This window comes from Mizuhopecten yessoensis, unplaced genomic scaffold, assembly GCF_002113885.1.
Source record: "Mizuhopecten yessoensis strain PY_sf001 unplaced genomic scaffold, ASM211388v2 scaffold9987, whole genome shotgun sequence".
Lineage (NCBI taxonomy): Eukaryota > Metazoa > Mollusca > Bivalvia > Pectinida > Pectinidae > Mizuhopecten > Mizuhopecten yessoensis.
Genome location: NW_018408322.1, coordinates 851,420 through 871,742, shown reverse-complemented (window position 1 = coordinate 871,742; position 20,323 = coordinate 851,420). Strand labels below are relative to the sequence as shown.

Below are 20,323 nucleotides of genomic sequence, written 5' to 3'. Positions count from 1 at the left end.
TAAAATTCCACTTTCTTGACGATGACCTACTATATTATTAAGTCCAAACAATTCTTCTTGGTGCGACTTGACTTGCCTTCCATTAAATGATCACAAAATATGTTTAATTATTCGTTTGGAGGTTGAACTTCATCATAATCCAAAGTTCAAATTTATTCATAACACGAAGCACTATAGAAATCCACAAGAACCAAGATGAAAGCACTCGTTTTTATCTTCAAATTATCCACGAGTAACCACTCGGAAGATGAAGCAACATTTGTTCTAACTAGCAGATATCCACTGTATGACGGAAATTTAAACAGAAATGTAGATGTCAGAAAAAGCAAAACAAAAAAATATTTGTCGATTGGCACAGAATGCAGTACAGAATGGTATGAAGTTTATCCAATATAATATTTTGAAAAAAAAAGAAAGAAAAAAGAAATGGTCAAAACAATTGTTATATATACGATAAGCCTTCCTCCAATGGGTGCAAGACTTAACAGACAAGTAACAATATTACACAATCATCATAACCACTGGCACAGTTAATCTGGGACTCGTCAGGTACTAGTAAGTGTTTGTACACACTTTATATCACACATAAGTCGAGAAAAAAAACAATCACAAATGCCAACGATCCTCACGAACTACCGGTACTCGAATCAGACTCGATCAGTAAACGTCTCGACTGTGACTGTGAGCTCTGTTCGTTACTATGCTTAGTGGCCTTGGACGAACATTGGCAGCCCTTTTTACGACACTTGTTGTAACATACAGTACATGCCTTGAGCACACCCTTGGCCGGCCAATACAGACACAGACAGGGCAGACACAGCGACATCATTGCCATACATGTCCATCGTTCACAACAGTGTGGTTTACTACACGACGCACACGGGTCTGTGTCACACACATAGTCCGAGTCCTGCTCATCTTTTCCGCAGTGATAGAACACACCCTTAACACAACAGAAGCAGGTGCACGTTTCCACCACCTCATCCGCACTAATCTGGCATTTGTCGCCAAATAACCACCTTGACGGCAGCTCCCGCGGCTCCGTGCATGCACCACACTTGCACTTGCCACATTTTCGACAAATAATTGAGTCATCGTCCTCCTCGATCAATGGGTCCTTCTTTAGTGGAGGAGATATTGACACAGGTGGCTGTGTGGAGATGACGGTACTAAGCGCCCTCACACCTCGCCCAGGTAAAATAACCCTTGAGTGTGGACTGTCTCTGGTCCCTCCTCCAATGATAACAGTGCCCTGGGAGGCAGGTGCCTTGAGGCTCCCCAGGGGTTGCCCCCGGGGTGAGTCTACATACTCATTCTGCTGTCTTGGGTGCGGCCGCACCTGTTCAAGGGTGATGACAACACCACTGCCTTGATCTGGCGGTGGCAGAGTCGCTCTGGTTGTTGGTCTCAGCGCTGATCTCATATAGATGTTATGGAATTAAATTCTCTACATGCTGCAGTAATCATCCCAATCCAATTAAGTAAAGTCGCTGACAGCATCCAGTTATTGTTACATCTGCAATGAAAAAATAAAATTATTAAAACACAAGCTTCCAATTTATCAACCATCTCTAGAATTTCATACTTCAATTCATGGCAAGTTTAAAATAAAAGCAATTGGAGAATAGCTCTCAAGAGGCCCAGAGGGCCTGCATCGCTCACTTGAATCATAAGCAACCATGGGAAAATTTTCTCATAAAATATAGATACTACAACTATTTCCAAATATGGGCTCAATCTTTCAGCAACACTCATCCTTCATCGTGTCCATTCTTTCTGTCCCCGTGAAGTTGAATGGATTTTAAACATTTACCTCAATTTCACCTATTGGGCCCTGCCCCTTTGCTCTCAGGAGGTTCCTCTGTTTATACAAAAGTGATTCCACATTGCCCGAGGATGCTCTACACCAAATTTGGTTAAAATCCTTCTATTTGTATGGAAGGAGAAGGATTTAAAACATCAAAATATCCCTACATTCCCCCTATTTGGACCGTACCCCTCTGCCAGGGGAGGGGGTACACACTATCCATTTGTACAAAATCGAGTCCCCTTCCCCAGAGATGCTTTACACAAAATTTTAATTAAAATCCTCCATTTGTAAGGAAAGGGGATTTTACAGATTTAACCCCATTGGGTCACGCCACTCGGGGCTAGACGGGCCACACCAACTGTTATACAAATATATTTTGCCCAAGTATGTCCTTTACCAGGCCAAATTTTGTCAAAATCCACTAAGCTGTTCAGGATTAGTATTTATAACATTTAAAAGGAAAAGTTGAGGGATGGATGACGGACGACCCCATGCACCGGTATAATATTACCTCATCTGTCCTTTGGTTTGGAGCATGTGAGCTAAAATGTGCTTTTTGTCAATAGCATGAAGCTTTTTATCTGGAGATTTCGACAATAAAAAGTCAAAAATAGTTTAAACTCTGAAAAATTGTGCAACAAAATTTCAGCATCCTAGTCAAATACTCAAGTTTAATATCCACCTTGGATTCCTGTACTAGACAGACTACAGACCATTCATTGCCCGTAGGACGTTGGATCTCCTTCATGGATAATTGTGTTGTTTATTCCACTTTTTCATGTTAAATATAGTGAATGTCAACACTTAAAAGGTATGCAAAAACTTCAACCTAAATTAACTCATCATTATATTATGTTTGTACGTTGCAGGTAGCAGTCATCCTTAAGATTAAAGAATTCAATAGAAGGAAGTGGTTAATTCTCATTTATGATGGCTACTGAACCCCGTTTTCACCCCTCCAAATGAGGCATGAGCACCACTTTTTCTAGCATCGGTTATGGAAGTTGTCCTTGAACGACCACTCATAATTATATGTATTCTCAAGTCATCAAGAGAGAGTACATTTATTCAGTTCCAAGGCCACAATATTGCATCTCCCATATGGCGCTCTCTAAAATTCTGTCAGACAAAATGCCGAGAATCCTGTCACAGAATCAGCGTTGGCAAGGGTTCACAGCGATCATAGTCCTCCAAAGACATGAATAACAGGTTGATGTTCAAATCCGTCAAATCTATTCACTATTTCTCCAATGTAACAATACAATGGTATGCAAATTTGGTTTCCAATGGCTGATCTCGATGTTAGTGAAAATAGTCTAAAAGATATTTAACATTTACAACAAGAGTACTGAGGGGCGGAACAATACATGTATATGCCCATCGAATGCCATAGTGTTATTGTTATGAAATGAACAAAGGGCAATAACTTTTGCAAATATAGTTGAATCAAAATTCTTTTAAGGGGGACACAACTTCATATCGTGATGATAATGTATACCAAGTTTCAAAGAGATCCGTTGAAAAATGTAGGAGGAGATTGCCGTTCAAAAATCAAATAACAAAATAAATAAAGGGCAATAACTTTTGCAAAAATTGTTGAATCAAAATTCTTTTCATGGAAACACAACAACATATCATGATTATTTAGCCTACTAAGTTTTCAAAGAAATCGGTCAAAAAATGTAGAAGGAGATCTCCGGACAAAAAATCAAATACTGAAATTAACCAAGGGCAATAACTTTTGGAAAAAAATTATTTAAGGGAGACACAACTGCATATCATGATTATAATGTACATTAAGTTTCAAAGAGATTGGTTGAAAAATGTAGGAGGAGATTGCCGGACAAACAAAAGTTTATGCCGGCCGGCGGTACAACCCCTTACCATAATACTACCGTCAAATATAACAAGAGTGCCGTGGGGCGGAACAAAATACGCCCGTCGTATGCCATATAGTGTTATATACTTTCTTACATTGAAATGAGATCTGCATCATTCTAAGAGTGGTTAGCTGATATGTTAAAAAAAATGTAGGAGAAAATCTTCGGACAAAAATCAAATACTGAAATGAACAAAAGGCAATAAATTTTGCAAAAATCGTCTAATCAAAATTCTTTTAAGGGAGACAAAACTTCATATCATGATTATAAAGTATACCAAGTTTCAAATAGATTCGTTGAAAAATGTAGGAGGAGATTGCCGGACAAAAATCAAATACTGAAATGAACAAAGGGCAATTTCTTTTGCAAAAATTGTCGAATCAAAATTCTTTTAAGGGAGACAAAACTTCATATCATGATTATCATGTATACCAAGTTTCAAAGAGATCGGTCGAAAAATGTAGGAGGAGATCTCCGGACAAAATTCAAATACTGAAATGAACAAAGGGCAATTTCTTTTGCAAAAATTGTCGAAACCAAAATTCTTTTAAGGGAGACACAACTTCATATCATGATTATAATGTATACAAAGTTTCAAATAGATCGGTCGAGAAATGTAGGAGGAGATTGCCGGACAAACAAAGTTTACGTCGGACGGACAACGCCATACCATAATACTACCGTCAACTTTGACGGTCGTATAATAATACGACCGTCAAATTTGACGGTTGTATAAAAAAGCAACTTTCCCCTTGTTTTGACTGCACAAGTTTGACCCCTAGGGATGATGAAAATGTTCTCCATGTTAAATATAAACCTTCTCAAGTACAAAAGATTGCACCAAAACTTCTAACCCCAGAAGTGTAAAAAAAAAATCAAAGCAATTGCCCGAATTTAAGTCCTACTCTCCCAATAAAATGCATAGTATATATATATAATAAAATAAAATAATTAATTAACATATTTCATGAAATATTCTAGGAGTTACTTTTTTCTGTGCAGTAAGTGATGAATTTATTTTTATTTTTTTATTTACATTTTTATTTTCTTTAGTAAACTTGAACAAAGTACATGGTTTTAGCTAGAGTTTCAGTTATTATCACTAGCTTAACTTAAAGTCTGAAAAAACGTCTGAATTGATGGCAATGTTTTCCTCAAAATGAATAATAAAACAGTTTTCATGAATTTTTGTTTGTTTCATAATTGTTTCGAGTGTATTCCACTAAACTAGAGCCAGTTAAGTTAACTATATGGTTGCAGGCTGGTGTGCTTAGCTCTACTCCTCATAATCAAACTTATCCTGAGCTGGTGTGCTTAGCTCGACTCATCATTATAATCACACTTACATATATATATATGTATCTTGCACAATATACAGTGGAGTGGTCACAAAGCTGGTGTGCTTAGCTCTGCTCCTCATAAACAAAATTATTTCATACACAGTACAGTGAAGTGGTCACATAAGCTGGTGTGCTCATCAACAAACTTATCTCTTACACAGTACAGTGGAGTAGTTGTAAGCTGGTGAGCCTAGCCTTGCACTATGTGGTTTATGTTTTTCTGACCCAGATAAACTAGGCCCTACATAAAGACTACAACTTCTCTCATACACTTTTGGCTTGTCTAATAGATGCGAGGCTTATTATATTCAACAAAAATATTTCCTCTACAAATTTATTATGCATGGACAATGCATTCAAATTGGATTCTACTAAAAATGTTTGAAAAATGTCTTATATTATAAAATACTCTATTCCCATTTTATCAATATTTTTGATTTTAAGAAACTTGACCAACCCAACCTTAAAGAAGAGAGGAATTGGTGGGTTTTGTGATTCTAAATTTAGTTACATACACAAAAGTATGACAAGACCAGAAAAAAATTGTTTCGTCCCATGTGATTTTTCGGGCATATTTTGATGTGAATTTAACCTCTGAACAATCATTGATGTTTTTTTTTAATAATGATAAAGCAAACATAGGTTATCTTTATATACTTATAGACATTAAGGAGAGTAAAAGATAAGATGATGTTGCAAGGGGAAATAGATACAGTACTTCATCAAAATTACAAAATGCAAAGTTTGTTTTATTCAAAATCAAATTTCTATATCATTTGTATGTGATGTTGTTCTACTGAGTCTACAATATTTTTAACATCAAGTTTATGCATTCAGGTTTATCTTGAACTGGAGGGAGAGCACTTTGTTAGTTATTACAATATCAGCAATCTTTTATCATTTTATTCATTATTGAATTTAGAAAATTTTGCAAAAACAAATGTATCACTATGAATAATTAATCTTTCCTGTTTTTTGCAGGAACCAAGTCCATACACTAAGTATATCACGGTAAATTATCCATTGACCATGTTGGCTAGGTTCAATAGTCCACTACAGAGAAATGGAATGTTACTAGGCCACGCAGTTCTCAGCAAAACTTATTTCTCAAATCAACAAATGGCTACAGTTGATAGTGGGACTGTGGGAAGACTGTTTTTTGGACATAGAGTAGTTCATGTCACCTCACCTGTGCTGGTCCAGTGACTTTAGGACTGTTCATTAGACTTCCTAACAACTGTGCTGGTCCAGTGACTCTGAGGGCTGTTTATTAGACTACATAACACCTGTGCTGGTCCAGTGACTCTGTGGCTATTAATTAGTTGTCCTGACACATGTGCTGGTCCAGTGTCGTTGGGGCTGTTAATCAGACTACCTTACACCTGTACATTAGACTACCTAACACCTGTGCTGGTTCAGTGACTATAGTTGCTGTTGATTACGTACACTACCTTACACCTGTGCTGGTCCAGTTTATCTGGGGCTGTTAATTAGGTGTCGTCTGGTCTAGCATACATTTGATATTTTCCTATATATACAGGTTAGGCGTTGGGTGTATGCTAGGTGAAACTAGGTATCAGTTAAGAGAACAATAGTGTTTGATTACAGGTAAACAATAGTCTGTACTATAAAGCGTCATAGGGATGATTTTTTTATGTTAATTTTATTTATTTATGATATATTTTCCACTTCATCATAATATCAGGGTGGGTCTGTTAATTAGACTACCTAACACACACTTCCAGCAACTGGCCTGTTACACACACAACATCAATCTGATCGTTTACTACACTACTGTTAACAATCAACAGACTGTTGGCCAAAATCAAGGGCTAGTACATTTTATCTGGTATGTTGGGCTAGCATGGAATGGTAAATCCCTGAATAAATGAAGCATGTTGCTTGTTTTGATGACAATTTTATGACCACGAGCATGCATCTGCAAGATGGATGCACTGCTCCCACCCTTACAAATTAAAGCAAGGTCACTAAAGTCAAGGTCACACAAATGTTGAGAAGAATTTTCTACTCATAGGGGAACATATACAAGCAGGTGAATTTGCATGACCCTCAATGCTGTACTTGGTCAATGTATCTGACCTAAACCCAAAAGTTAAATCATCTGGACATACGGATGTACACATGCACAAACAAAGATAAAACTATATGTCACGCAATTGAAACAAGGTAAAAATTTGGCCCCAAAAACTGGCAAAATCTACACCGCTTCTATTGACCTTGCAATGTCAAATGACTTCAACATGTAAAATGATAATCACTCGGTCTGTATTCATTTAGAAAGTATTCTACTAAACAGTTTCTTGTTATCGTATCTAAAGCAGCTGAATCAGTGAATGGGACATCGAATTAAATATTATTTTACAAACTGCAATTGTTGAATAAAAGCCATCTAAATTTACATACAATAAACTGTAGGGTGCATGTATAATTTGCATTGGTTAATTATTTTCTGACAAAACTGGTTTTGTAAATACAGTACTGAATACTGTCTGTGCAGGTCATTTTGAACATCCTTTAGCTAGTCTAAGTGCAGCATTGGTGCAAAATACAAATATAATCTATAAAGTATGTACATCGGAATGTTTCCCAGATATGGACAAAACAATTTTTGCTTGCCGAATATATGGAAGAGACAATTTCATCTTAACAAAGCAATTATCTGGAACTTTAGAGTAAAATGTAGATAAATTCAGCACCCGCAACATGAATGTACAGTAATCAAGTACAGAAACCCTACATCATTAATTGTACATTATTGTAGTTACCAATATATGGCAAAAAATATTCTTGCAAACCAGCTTCACATTTCCCTAAAACTATGTTGAGAAAGGTTAATTATCTTTCAACATGATCCAGTTCTAATTAACCTGTTCTTCTTTATAACTTGAAACCATTTGAAAGAGTAGACGCTTGGAATATGGGGAAGATTGGGTCAAACAATACACACAAGTATCATTTTTTCCAGACCTAAGCTGGATCATTTTCCATCCCTGCTCTTCCAATGGGTCAAGATCACCCTGGTCAAAAATAGATTTGTCAAGTTCCATCAATGACTAATATCAGACTAAATGTTAGCCCTGCTGATGTTTCAACCCAAACCATATACTGACGAAACCTGGATATATACAACAACATATTGTTTTGAGCTTATAAACCAAGATATATAATCATAATGAACACTAGTATCATACATGTAGGAAAGGGAATATTTTTCCACCCTTTGGGGTTTGCACAGCAGGCAGCCTATATAGCTAGCTACACAACGTATAGTACTTGTAAGCTACATATATTATATAAGTTAAAATAAAGTCTGAAAAGTTTGAAGTTACCTCAGAGAGTAGACAGAGAGTCTAAATACAATGACACAGATTCGAGAACTATGACAGGGTATTGCCCCCAACATACATAAGAATAAGGTCATGCAGACTAATGATTGCCTGGCTAATGAATTAATCTTCTAGATACAAGTAGGTGATAAAACATCTAGGGTCGGCATTAAAATCTAGGGTGGGTTCTGATACCTGAAACACATGTTGTTATTTTTTTGGCCAAAAGTGCCAAATGCTTCATAGAATATTTATGCAGAGCCCCTTGTAATCATACTACTCAAGTTCTAACTTTGCAATGTACACATCACAGTATGGAGGATTAAACATCAGAAACATATATTCTAGGACTTGCATATATATAGTACTACAGACAAATAAACTGTATTTTCATTTCTGGCTAGCAATACTGTGACAGTTAGTAGGATTTTTTGCGGGATGTTTCAGGAATCATTTTTTTTTTATAAATCAAGAAGAATGTGTGCAACAGCAGTCAATCGCTCATTTAGATAAATTGGGTTGTGCAGTATTAACATGGCTGTCTAGCTCCAATTCCATCAGATTCAGAGATATTCTTAAATGTTTCCATAAATCTCAAACAATCTTTCAGGGAATAATAGTCAGTTCTGGAAAAATACATGCCCAAATTCAGTTGGAAATTGAGTTCAGTCACATCTCAGTACGTAATTATACAGGCTGCCTGGAAAAAACATGACACTGTCACTTGGACGCAGCTACACTAATACACCGTTACACATTTACATTTCTTTATATACACTTTTATATGTATTGTAGTACAAACCACCTCATTTTGGCTGTAACTTAAACTTAACTGTACACATATATATATCTCAATAGCATGTATACAATTGAATATTAAAAAAAAATATACAAAAGTAAAATATGATGAAATAATATCAGGGATGTACAAATTGCAATAGCCTGGTGGATCTTATGCTAAGTCTAATGAAAAATTTTCATTTGACTATATAGCTTGGAATTTTGAAACATCTGCTTGTTGGCTAGCACTCAAAATATAAAACACTGCACACCCTGACCTGCATTATGTATCCGGTGGAGTAATAATTATAACTGTGCAGCTATCTATATGCAGATTATGCACTGTAGCTGGAAAATTCATAATGTATAACTAAGGTCGTACAGCAATAGAGGGAAGGTGTGGGAGAACGTGTGCATTCATATCTAAGATCAATTGTCAGGTTTCAGCTGAAGTATTCTTACCCTATGGCCAGCCACAACTAATTACAACCAGCAATAGTAGGCTAATACACAAAACAGACACGTACATAATGCAAAATTTTCATACACAATACTCCTTTTCCCATTGTCATTGACTATGCATTGTCCCATAAAGAACTGGATTAGTGAATGAAATGATTTATATGTTCTTTTAAGTGGAAATGTAATTTTAAGGTTTTCAATGAAGTTTATCTTTATAAAGAAGATTATAAATGATCCCCATCCCAACCCCCAGAATATTTCACTAAAATTAAAATATGTACTGCTCAAATGTGATCATGGAGTCATACTGATGGGAGAAGAGACTGATAAGTTATACTTGCCTTTTACACTGCCTTACCAAAAATCGAGTTAAAGAAATAAAATGTATTTCATTAAAAAATGTCATCACATGTGATCATTATAAATCATGTTTTTCAATATTAAGTTTAGGATCTGGTCCATTTGACTGCACAAATAATTCAACTTTCAGCGAAATGTTGTTCTTATGTTTCCATTAGCGTCACATTTTAATACTGACTGAGTGTATGTCAATCAATTTTACTATATGATCACCATGCATCCCAAACATAAATGATCACCTGAAATCATACATCTTTTTGACAATACCACCAACTGATCTCTCAAATAACATAAGTTAGGTATGTATTCCTACTAGTAATTGGCAGAATTTGGTTCATCATTAAATGTAGTAGATATGAGCACATAGCACAGGGCAGAGGCAGTAGATGTAGTGAAGAACATTCACATTTTTGAATTGTGTCAGTGGTAACATCTATTTCAGCCGGCTGTCATGTGTCAACACTTACAACGGATTGATGTGTTAGTTAAAAAAGCAACAATCAACATCATTTAGATCGAGTAAGATAGACAACATTTTAAAAACAATCTTTTGGATCATTCAAAGACGAGTTACCCCAAGACATGTCGACCTACCATTATTCGTCGTGCAACATCGTTTATAGATCCCGCATTATATATAATTGAAAGAAATATATTTCCGAAGGTGTCCTCTTTAACTATCTACATCCTTCGTTTTCATTAATCCAGTCTGCTGCGAGAAACAACGTTGTATTCTCGACTGCCACATCACATATAAATCTTGATAAACCGGGAACAATTTTGTCAGCACTCAACTTCCTGGATTGAAGCGATCGTGGTTTTAAATATGTCGTATATCTCAGTGTAAGAATTGTAATATTGGTATAAATCCGATGCTTTTACACTGTACTATGAACATACACACCCACATCACAGCAAAGCGAACCCAGGAAGTCGGCAGAGAAACGTGATGGGCCCCGCGCTCCCGACGGGGAAAAACAGCAAAAAATCGATGGTCGTCTGCCTCAGTTAAACCACAAACACCACATTGCACGTTCCCGTTTTAAAATGATTCTCTAAATCCATAGAAATGTGAAGATTCTTTGCATAATCCACGGTCAGTTTAGATATTCCAACAAAGTGTATTCCGCAGTTGAACATCAGATGGCAGATCCCGATTCCCACATTTGCCGACTAACGAATGCAGCACTAGGCCGGACTGATAATTATGAATGGAAGAAAGCGCTTCATCATTCGTCCATATCGCCCCGTTTTACACGTAAATACATCGTTACCTCCAAAAATTACAACACAATGCACTTAAGTAAGTTGTAAAATCGTTGATAAGATATAAATTTATCACCAAAACCTTACCTTTACGGCTAAAATCCCTGTAAGGTCTTCATACATTGAAATTCGACACTACATTTGACCTCTTCTGGTTCGTACGACTTCCGCTGGGCTAATCCATTTGGATGTGGGGGTGGGATGGATTAAGTCACGTGGTATGTTTTCATTCATGTGGCTGAACTATACAGCTATCTCGCCGTTTCGCTCGGTGTAGCCTATATAATACACAGGTCGATGGATGGGCTCAACGACAGTATGGGATAGAACAATCAACATTATCAGTAATACAACTAGCTCCATATATGGAAAATAGAGATGATCACGTGACAAATTAATGAAAATTAAGAAAATCATTCAATGAACTTGACGAACCGGGCTGAATTTGTAAGTAGGCCTCTCGTTGCGTAAATAAAGGCACGGCGTCGACTTATGATGGCTATAATACGCAGAATGTGTAATAAATCAATTTTATGCAACACCCATGGCAAATAGAAACAAAACACAAGAAACCGGTACTACCATACGACATTTGTCCATAAAGCTTCTTGAAAGAAACCATACGCTGAGTCTCTAATTAATACGTTAATAAAATGAGTGTTCACAATTAAAAAATACATGTTACTTTAGAAACTGAAGCTTGAAAAACTAATAATATCTTTGTAATTCCAAGTGAAATTTTAAATTCAGGTTCCTCTCATAAATATGTCCGAGATGATGAACCTGTCATATTTTGAGGACATGATTATATTTTTTAATTATAATAATGAAAAAATAAGGATGAAAAAAAAATCCGAGTAATGTGCCTATAGTTTTCCATTTATTTAACAGACTGAAAATGTGATGAAATAAAAACTTAAGTATGTAAAGTCTGTTGAACATTATTCTCGTTTACGTGAGACTTTGGTAATTATATCTTGTCAGGACAACGGTTAATCAGCTATATGAAATCTTGTATTATACTTCGCGCTTCTTTTAATGAAATACAATCTATATTTATCAGATCAAATGTCACTCCTCCTCCTCCTCGTCAGCAGCAGCAGCATCATCACCATCGTGCATCATTAAGTGACATCATTACCCTCATAACGACCACCGCTGTTATTGTCAGTAAGCATTATTACTGTGGCTAACGTTGTCGTCATTGTCCTGTGTTGAGGAGGGGTGACACTACAATATCAGCGCCACTCGAAACTCCACTCGAGAGTGTAAGTGTCTGGCTTCGTGAGAACTAGAGCCCTAGCTACAGGACGCCAACGCTTTATAACCTTATAACCCATTTACTTTATAATTTTTATTTATATATTTATATCATATTCATTGTTTAAGTCTAAATATTGATCCATTCAATTGATCAAAAATAATATTTTTTAAATCGACTTTTTTCAAAATTGTAATAATGCCATGTCATTCCAGATAATTTCATGTCACCGGGTTTGTTTCTACAATTAGCCTATCCCCATTTTGATCAAAGACTGATACATGTGTGGACTTTATTCTGGAGTGGTTACAGCCTATCCCAATCAATTTGATGTCACAACTTTTGAACGAAATATTGGACAGATTATCATACTTCTTGTTCATTTGAATACATTCACCGAGTCGCCCTTCCCCCTCGAACACCAACCAATCATAGTTGAAACAATCCCCCTAGGAAATTGATAAAGATAAGCCGGAACCCCGTCAATGAGAGCAGTGAACGAGGACAGCGAGTGGACTAGATGTAGGCCACCACATGATCGTATGCGTCGACTTATGAGGCACCCATCCCTCTTTTGCAAAAGGGTTTGGGGTGTCTTGTGCTTAAGAGACATCGGAAAAAAACGGTCGCTAACTCTAACACACATTGGGCTCTCTAATTTGGCCCGTTGTCATTAAAATGTGACCGATGTCGACTAAATTATGATGCTCCGATGACGCACTGGATAGCGCACTCCTCTTTCACAAAGACGACCTGAACTCGATTCCTCTGTTGGATGTGAAAGGATATATATACATATATATATGTGTAGTTCTTCTGCCCGAACACGTTGGTTTTCTCCGGGTACACTGGTTTCCTACCACCGGTGCGCGCTTTCATCATCCGGGCCAAAAGTGATCGATATTAATCGAAAATAAAACTTGTCTTATAAATGTTCAATCTGATTAAAATCATATGTTACATGGCTTCGTTAACTTCGTACAACGCCTTCGTTCAGGCGGAGCCATGTAACAGATGATTTTAATCAGATTGATAAATGTTGTAAAAAAAACATAATTGAAATGGAAATCGTGGTGCCTTATATCATACAGTTGCTTTATATGAGACTTAATAATGCCTAAATAAGGATAGTAGGACCCATATAAAATAAAACTAAAAATACCTACCTTTATATAATATCTGTAAATGCTTATCTCATTACGTATGTATACCCTGTTACCTGAAACGCGGATATGCTTTTGTTATTCAATTAAATATAGGTAACCATTTTGTTCCCTAAAAATATCCAAATAACACACTGGAAGTATACGCCTTAGGCATGTCATTGAAAAGTCATCCAATCAGCACGACAGTTTCTCACTTCAAACGATGATTGACAGGTGTCTCATTCGTAGCCACATACAATTATCCAATCCGGTTTCATGACAACCAAGGGATTCTTCACGATTGGACAATGACGATGTGACACTCACTGATTGACGGCGTGACGTTTGCCGCCCCGCCCCCTATTCAAGCATTAAATAAAATAAAATAAAAATAAATAAAAGCCCAGCCCCCTCCTTGTCGTCTGTCGGTTAATGGTCCATCTGACGAGCTATCGTTGTACCGACATTGGTATCGAGGGGCGATAACTCTGCTTAATCATAATTCTTATATGTCGACTACTTCCTATTGTACACTCTTTCTCCTTCCAGATACAAAATGTTGTTGCCACGGGCACTAAATATGGTTAAATAACCACACTGATGACAGTTTCGTGTTCCTTGTTAATCGTACGATGATCAATAGATAAAAGCAAACACTTTAGCGTCCCGCTGCCTGTTTGTTAAAAAACGTGTTTTAAAATAAGAAAATCCAATTATTCTTTTGCATCTTTTCCCGATGTTTGTTTTTATGAGTATACATTTAAAAATAATGGATAGTATAAATGGGATAAAAAAAAATCATACGGAAAAACAAGCTAAACAAAAATAAACAAGAACTTTGTCCTCCTAAAAAGAAAACCGAGTAAAGGACAAATGACAAGTTTCTTTTTATCAGAGACGTATATATTACAATTATATTATTTATTATTGCAATATATACGTCTCTGTTTTTATAAATACCGTATGCGATAGTCAAAAATGTCTGATGATGTAAAACGATTCAACAGCCAAAACGGATATGCTGTATGTATACATTGTATATGCATGCATATGCTATAAGTGTAAGACTTATCTTTAATGTAAAATCTACATATTTATCCTTTGTGCCTTATCTTATCGTGTACGAGAGTAGATGCCGTTTTCCTAAATCGAACACACCCTCACAACAGATAACTACATACGTCATCGAGGATAGAATCAGACAGAAAATAACGTTACGTCACACATGGGAAGGTTTTGAAGTCTTAAAGGATATTTCATACATACACGATTAGCCCTATCCTCAATCTTCATTCAAATTTTCCATCGTATCTTGCCGATCTTCGATATTTGGCCTACATACCATATTCATATTTTCAAATTCAATATGTGTCAAATCTGATCAGATGCAATCTTTATGATCTCAACAAAAAATATCAAGTAATGATTTTCTTGAAGCTTATACACCATTCAGCTTCAAAAAGTATATTAATGTGAATCATTATACACTTTACTTCGTACAAATCGTATACAGTCTTTGTATGCGCAAATTGGTGCAAGTTCAATCATACATATATATATATATATATTAATTTGTGTCAATGTGTGGTCAAGCGTTACATACTGCATTGACCTTTTTTTGTTGAGGCCCATCCGTTATTTCCGGTCATCTGTCTTGAGGCAATGCTAGCCGGATACAATTCGTGTCATTTCCTGCCAGGCGGACCGGGGAGCCAACGTTTTGATTTTTTTCAAGGTTATAAATTATGAATACAATTTGTATGTTTGATCAAAATGTGCAAGTCGTTTTGGAAAATGACATTCTATGTGGTGAGGCGATCTATAAAGAAATGCAGTAATCAGAATGTCAAAAAGAGATTTTTTATTGCACCGGAAGTAAAAGACTGTTTACTGTCTAGCGTTTGTTTTCCATCTTGAATCAAAGATATTTTTCTGTAGCATCATTACAATATCAGTGACTCCGTTTTCCTGTATAAATCAGCGGTTTGCTGTACGTAGTCCTTTTTATCAATATCGCCCTTGCCTTCACCCCTTTCGATGTAAGCAAAATAACCCGGAGAAACTTGATCACCGGAAACCGGACTACAAATTCGTTATTTAAGCCTGTGGAAATGATGAAAGGTGATTGGTCTGTCTGTCGGTGTTATGGTATTTATACCCTGGGGGACCAGACGTACGCCCAATGTTTTGGAGAGGCCGATCATCCCCAGTGTAAAAATCGTATATACAAATCTTATATATAAACTCTTTGATAACGCGTTGGCAGCGATCGTGTTATTGGCTGTGCCATCACATCCTGCATGGTGCGGCATTTACTAAAATATGGTTCTGTCTTCTTCGTCTGGTCAGTTACTCTGATGAACACTGGTCTCAAAAGCTTTTTTTATCCGACCAGGTTTAAATATTTGTAGATACACATTTTACTGATGTACAACTTCATGCACTCAACATACATCTCATGTAAAACTCGTCTTTCGCTGGAAACAGCCATGAATGAAACTCCCTTTGTTGTAATCGTAGGGGATATAAATGTTGACCTCCTCACTGTTGACAATAACCATGCTCTTCTAGACATTATAAATTTTTACCACCTGACAAACGTTATCGACAGACCGACTAGAATTGGACGCACGTGCAACACGCTACTTGACCCTGTTCTTCTATCAGACACGTGTAATTTTACGATATCGGACGTAATTGACATAGACCGCGACATTTCGGACCACCAAGCAACATCTGTTGAACTGACTGTGGGGACAAATATTGTAGGAAATTATAAGAGGAAAATTATTTGTTATAAAGACGCAGATTACGAACGGTTTAACAATTTACTGTTATCAATTGACTGGGCTGAACTTTTTTTAAGAATCCATTCTCCGGACGATATGTGTGACATTTTTACATCTAGATATTTAGAATTAGCTGACGAATGTATTCCTTCCAAATTTGTTACAATTAGACCTAATGACAAACCTTGGTTTAACTCTGACCTGAGACGTGAAATAAGGAAAAGAAACAGACTTCTCCAAAAATATAAATCCAATCGCACTCCAAATAATTTGAACAACTTTAGGAAACAACGAAATGGTGTAAACAATCTGAAAAAACCCACAAAAGAATTATTTTATGCGGACATAAACGGCCTTTTAGACAATTACAGTGATACAAATCCTAGAAACTTTTGGAAACTAGTCCGCAGGTTAATAAAATCATCCGACACATCTAATAGTATACCGCCGTTAAGGAGTGCGACTGGAAATATAGAAATGGATGACGACATAAAGACTAATATACTAAACGATTACTTTGTTTCAATATCTACTCTAGACGATACTAACATTGACGTACCTGTTATAGAACCTAGAACAGACTCGACCATTTCAGACATACCGTTTAATATTAATGACATTATCGACATTCTTAAGACATTAAAAATCGGTAAAGCTGTAGGAAAGGATACTATTAGTCATACCATGCTAAAGAATACCTCTAATTCAGTTGCTTATCCTCTTTCATTGATCTTTCGCTCATCTTTGGAAACTGGATCTTTTCCCAAACAATGGAAACATGCTCTAGTTATGCCGTTTTTTAAAAAGGGCGATAAACAAGACCCTTCAAATTATAGACCTATTGCACTACTAAGTACTATTGGTAAAGTTTTCGAAAGATTAGTCGCTAAATATTTACATAACAACCTTTTAGATAATTCTCTCATATCAGTCAGGTTTTCAACCAGGTCACTCTACTGTACACCAGCTTATAGAAATATATCATACTATGTGCGACAATCTAGAAAAAAAACAGCCAACTTGTCTAATTTTTTGTGATATTTCTAAGGCGTTTGATCGAGTGTGGCATAGGGGACTGGAAGTGAAACTAGCTAGCTATGGAATATCGGGAAAGTTATTGGACTGGTTAATTGATTATGTTACTAATAGATCTCAACAACTTTTTATTGGCAATAGTATATCTTCTGCTAAGAGAACAAATGCAGGAGTACCTCAGGGTTCGGTTCTTGGCCCATTGCTGTTTATACTTTATATTAATGACATAACAGATAATATAGAAAGTCTATCAAAACTATTTGCTGATGACACCTCTCTTTTGTATTCGGATAAATCACCACAAGTAATTGAACAAAAAATTAATAATGATCTAGTAAATATACAATTGTGGGTAGATAAGTGGCTGGTCAAATTCAATCCTGCAAAAACAGAGGCTTTACTTATTTCTAATATTGATCTTGATCACCTCATTGAAATTAACTTTAATAATGTAAGTATTGAATTTGTTGAAAATCATAAGCATCTGGGAGTATTCATCAATGCTAACTGTAAATGGACCTATCACATTGATAATATATGTAAAAAAGTAGTTAAACAATTAAGTGTCCTCCGTAAATTGAAATATACCCTGAACCGACGCACACTGAATAAAATATATAGAACATTTATACTTCCTGTTCTAGAATATTGTTGTGAACTTTGGGATGGTTGTTCTATTACTGATTCAGACAAATTAGAAAAATTACAACTTGAAGCTGGACGTATTGTCACTGGTTTACCGTCGTTTACTAGTAGACAATCTATATACAATGAAACTGGATGGGATTCTCTAGCCCATCGGAGATCCCGTCGAAAACTTCAATTATTTTTTAAAATCCACAATAATATAGCCCCTAACTATCTCAACACTCTACTCCCTTCCCTTGTCGATAACTCTCACTATAATCTTCGAAACGTTGAAAACTACAACCTACCTAACAACAGACTTGAATTATCTAACGTATCCTTTTTTCCTTCTACTGTTAGACTGTGGAACCAGTTACCTACTAGTATACGACGTAGTGCCACGTTCTCATCATTTAGAAAAAAAAAACTTTTTCTATGGTGATAGGAAAAATTATATTTTGCATACAAAATTAAGAAACCGTTCTAGTACTTTGAAAAGTGACCTGTTTCGTGTTAACCTCATAGATTACCAACGTTGTATATCTGGCTTCCCTATTGAAGACACACACCATATCTTTTTTTACCTGTGATATATATAACGAACAAAGAATTAAGCTTTATCGTGAACTGAATGAATACATGCCTCTTAATTTAAATCTACTTCTATTTGGAGATACATCTCTTTCGGAACAGGAAAACATAGCGATATTCATGCATACTCAGCAATACATTCGTGACTCTAACAGTTTCTAGTATCCCTCCCCCCCCCCCCCCCCCCCCCCCCCCCCCCCCCCCCCCTCCCCCCCCCCCCCTTGTCCCCTCTCTCTCCCTCTCTCTCAATTGAACCATAATATCCACTCTCTCTAAGAGGAAGATACTATATGTCATACATTAATAATGATGAGGATGTATGTATTGGAGGTACAGACTATTATCCCCCCTGTCTCTTCCCCCTCTCCCCTTTCCTCTCTCTGTCTCTCTCTCTTAATTTCAATTTATAAATTAAAGCATTTAAAAATGAAATAGTGTATATATGTAAATTAAATCTGCCATCTTGTTGTACTATTGTAAATATATGCTTGTAATTTGCTAGGAAAGGGCTTAATATAAGTTTGATAACTTGTGCCCAATCCATTTGCTTGGCAATAAAATATGTTTAAACTAAACTAAATGTAAAACACGACTGACCAACGCTTACAATTAACACACGTCTCATACCGCGCATGCTCGGGGAAAGAATAAAGGACCAGTTGTTTTCCTCTGTATGACCGTAAGAATCGGCCAATGCGGCCTCCCCTTCCACTACCCTACCCTGTTCCCTGCAGATTCGGAGATCGTTTCTTCCGTGTATTTTTCGGGGTTGAAGAAACCAACAATAGACAATAGTGAGAGGCGACTAACGTTGTTCCCATGCAGACTGCAGACTCGGGGAGGGGATTGATCTTCTTGTGTGACTTCTTCTAAAGAACATTAAAGAGACCAAACTAGAACTGCTGTCATCATTACAATACATGGGTTCGAATTTTCCCTAGCTTTCCTATCACTTTTTTTCCCTTTTTTTCTTGTTTTCATTCTTTCCTTCTTTCCTTCCTATCTATTCTCTCTATTCAACGGTGTACCTAGATGTCTTCATATTACACTAGCTATTGTAAGGTTGTTAAACACTGAAAAAAATAATCACAGATATTCTATGTAAATCTCCATTGAACACTCACACGTTACAACTCTCAATTTCTCGCCTCTGTTGACCAATTCTTACACTCACCACACACTTCATGTAATGACTAACTCACACAGAAATAATTTTCGTCCAACACGATAATTTTTTACGATATACTATTTTGAATCTAAGTCTTCTTTAATACAGGTAAAACTTTTTTTTTCAACCACGGACTCAGATAATCTAATTTCGTGTTTCAACTTCATAAAATATAAAACCAACGACTCGTCTTTCACATTGATAACAATACTTCTTTGCAAGTTGGTGATTTTTATGGAGTTTTTGCGTTTAATTTAACATGTTTTCATTAAGCGCAATGAGAAAATAGACATTAAGCATTTTTGTGATTTATAGAGTTATGAATCAGAACACAATTTTTGCTTTTGTCGTGTAATGGTGCAGACGTGCTTAGAATTAAAACACGTGAGGGAACTCCGACGTGGGCTTTGTAATAGAGATAACGCAGTCAACCGCACTATCAATAAAACATCTCCATTGCGT

At 36.3% G+C, this 20,323-nt stretch overlaps 1 protein-coding gene across 2 annotated transcripts; it reads right to left on the bottom strand.

Annotated features, from left to right (window-relative positions):
• Positions 1–335: 335 nt before the first annotated feature.
• LOC110459203 (protein sprouty homolog 2-like) lies at positions 336–11,440 on the bottom strand. Of its 2 annotated transcripts, none has more exons than XM_021511343.1 (2): positions 11,333–11,440; positions 336–1,516 (listed from the first exon to the last, which is right to left on the bottom strand). In XM_021511343.1, exon 2 carries the CDS (start codon positions 1,421–1,423, stop codon positions 626–628), a length of 798 nt encoding a protein of 265 aa, XP_021367018.1. In that variant the 5' UTR covers positions 1,424–1,516; positions 11,333–11,440; the 3' UTR covers positions 336–625. The 2 variants fall into 2 exon arrangements, with proteins under 2 accessions (XP_021367018.1, XP_021367019.1); XM_021511344.1 differs by lacking the exon at positions 11,333–11,440 and adding an exon at positions 10,574–11,317.
• Between the last annotated feature and the right edge of the window lie 8,883 nt (positions 11,441–20,323).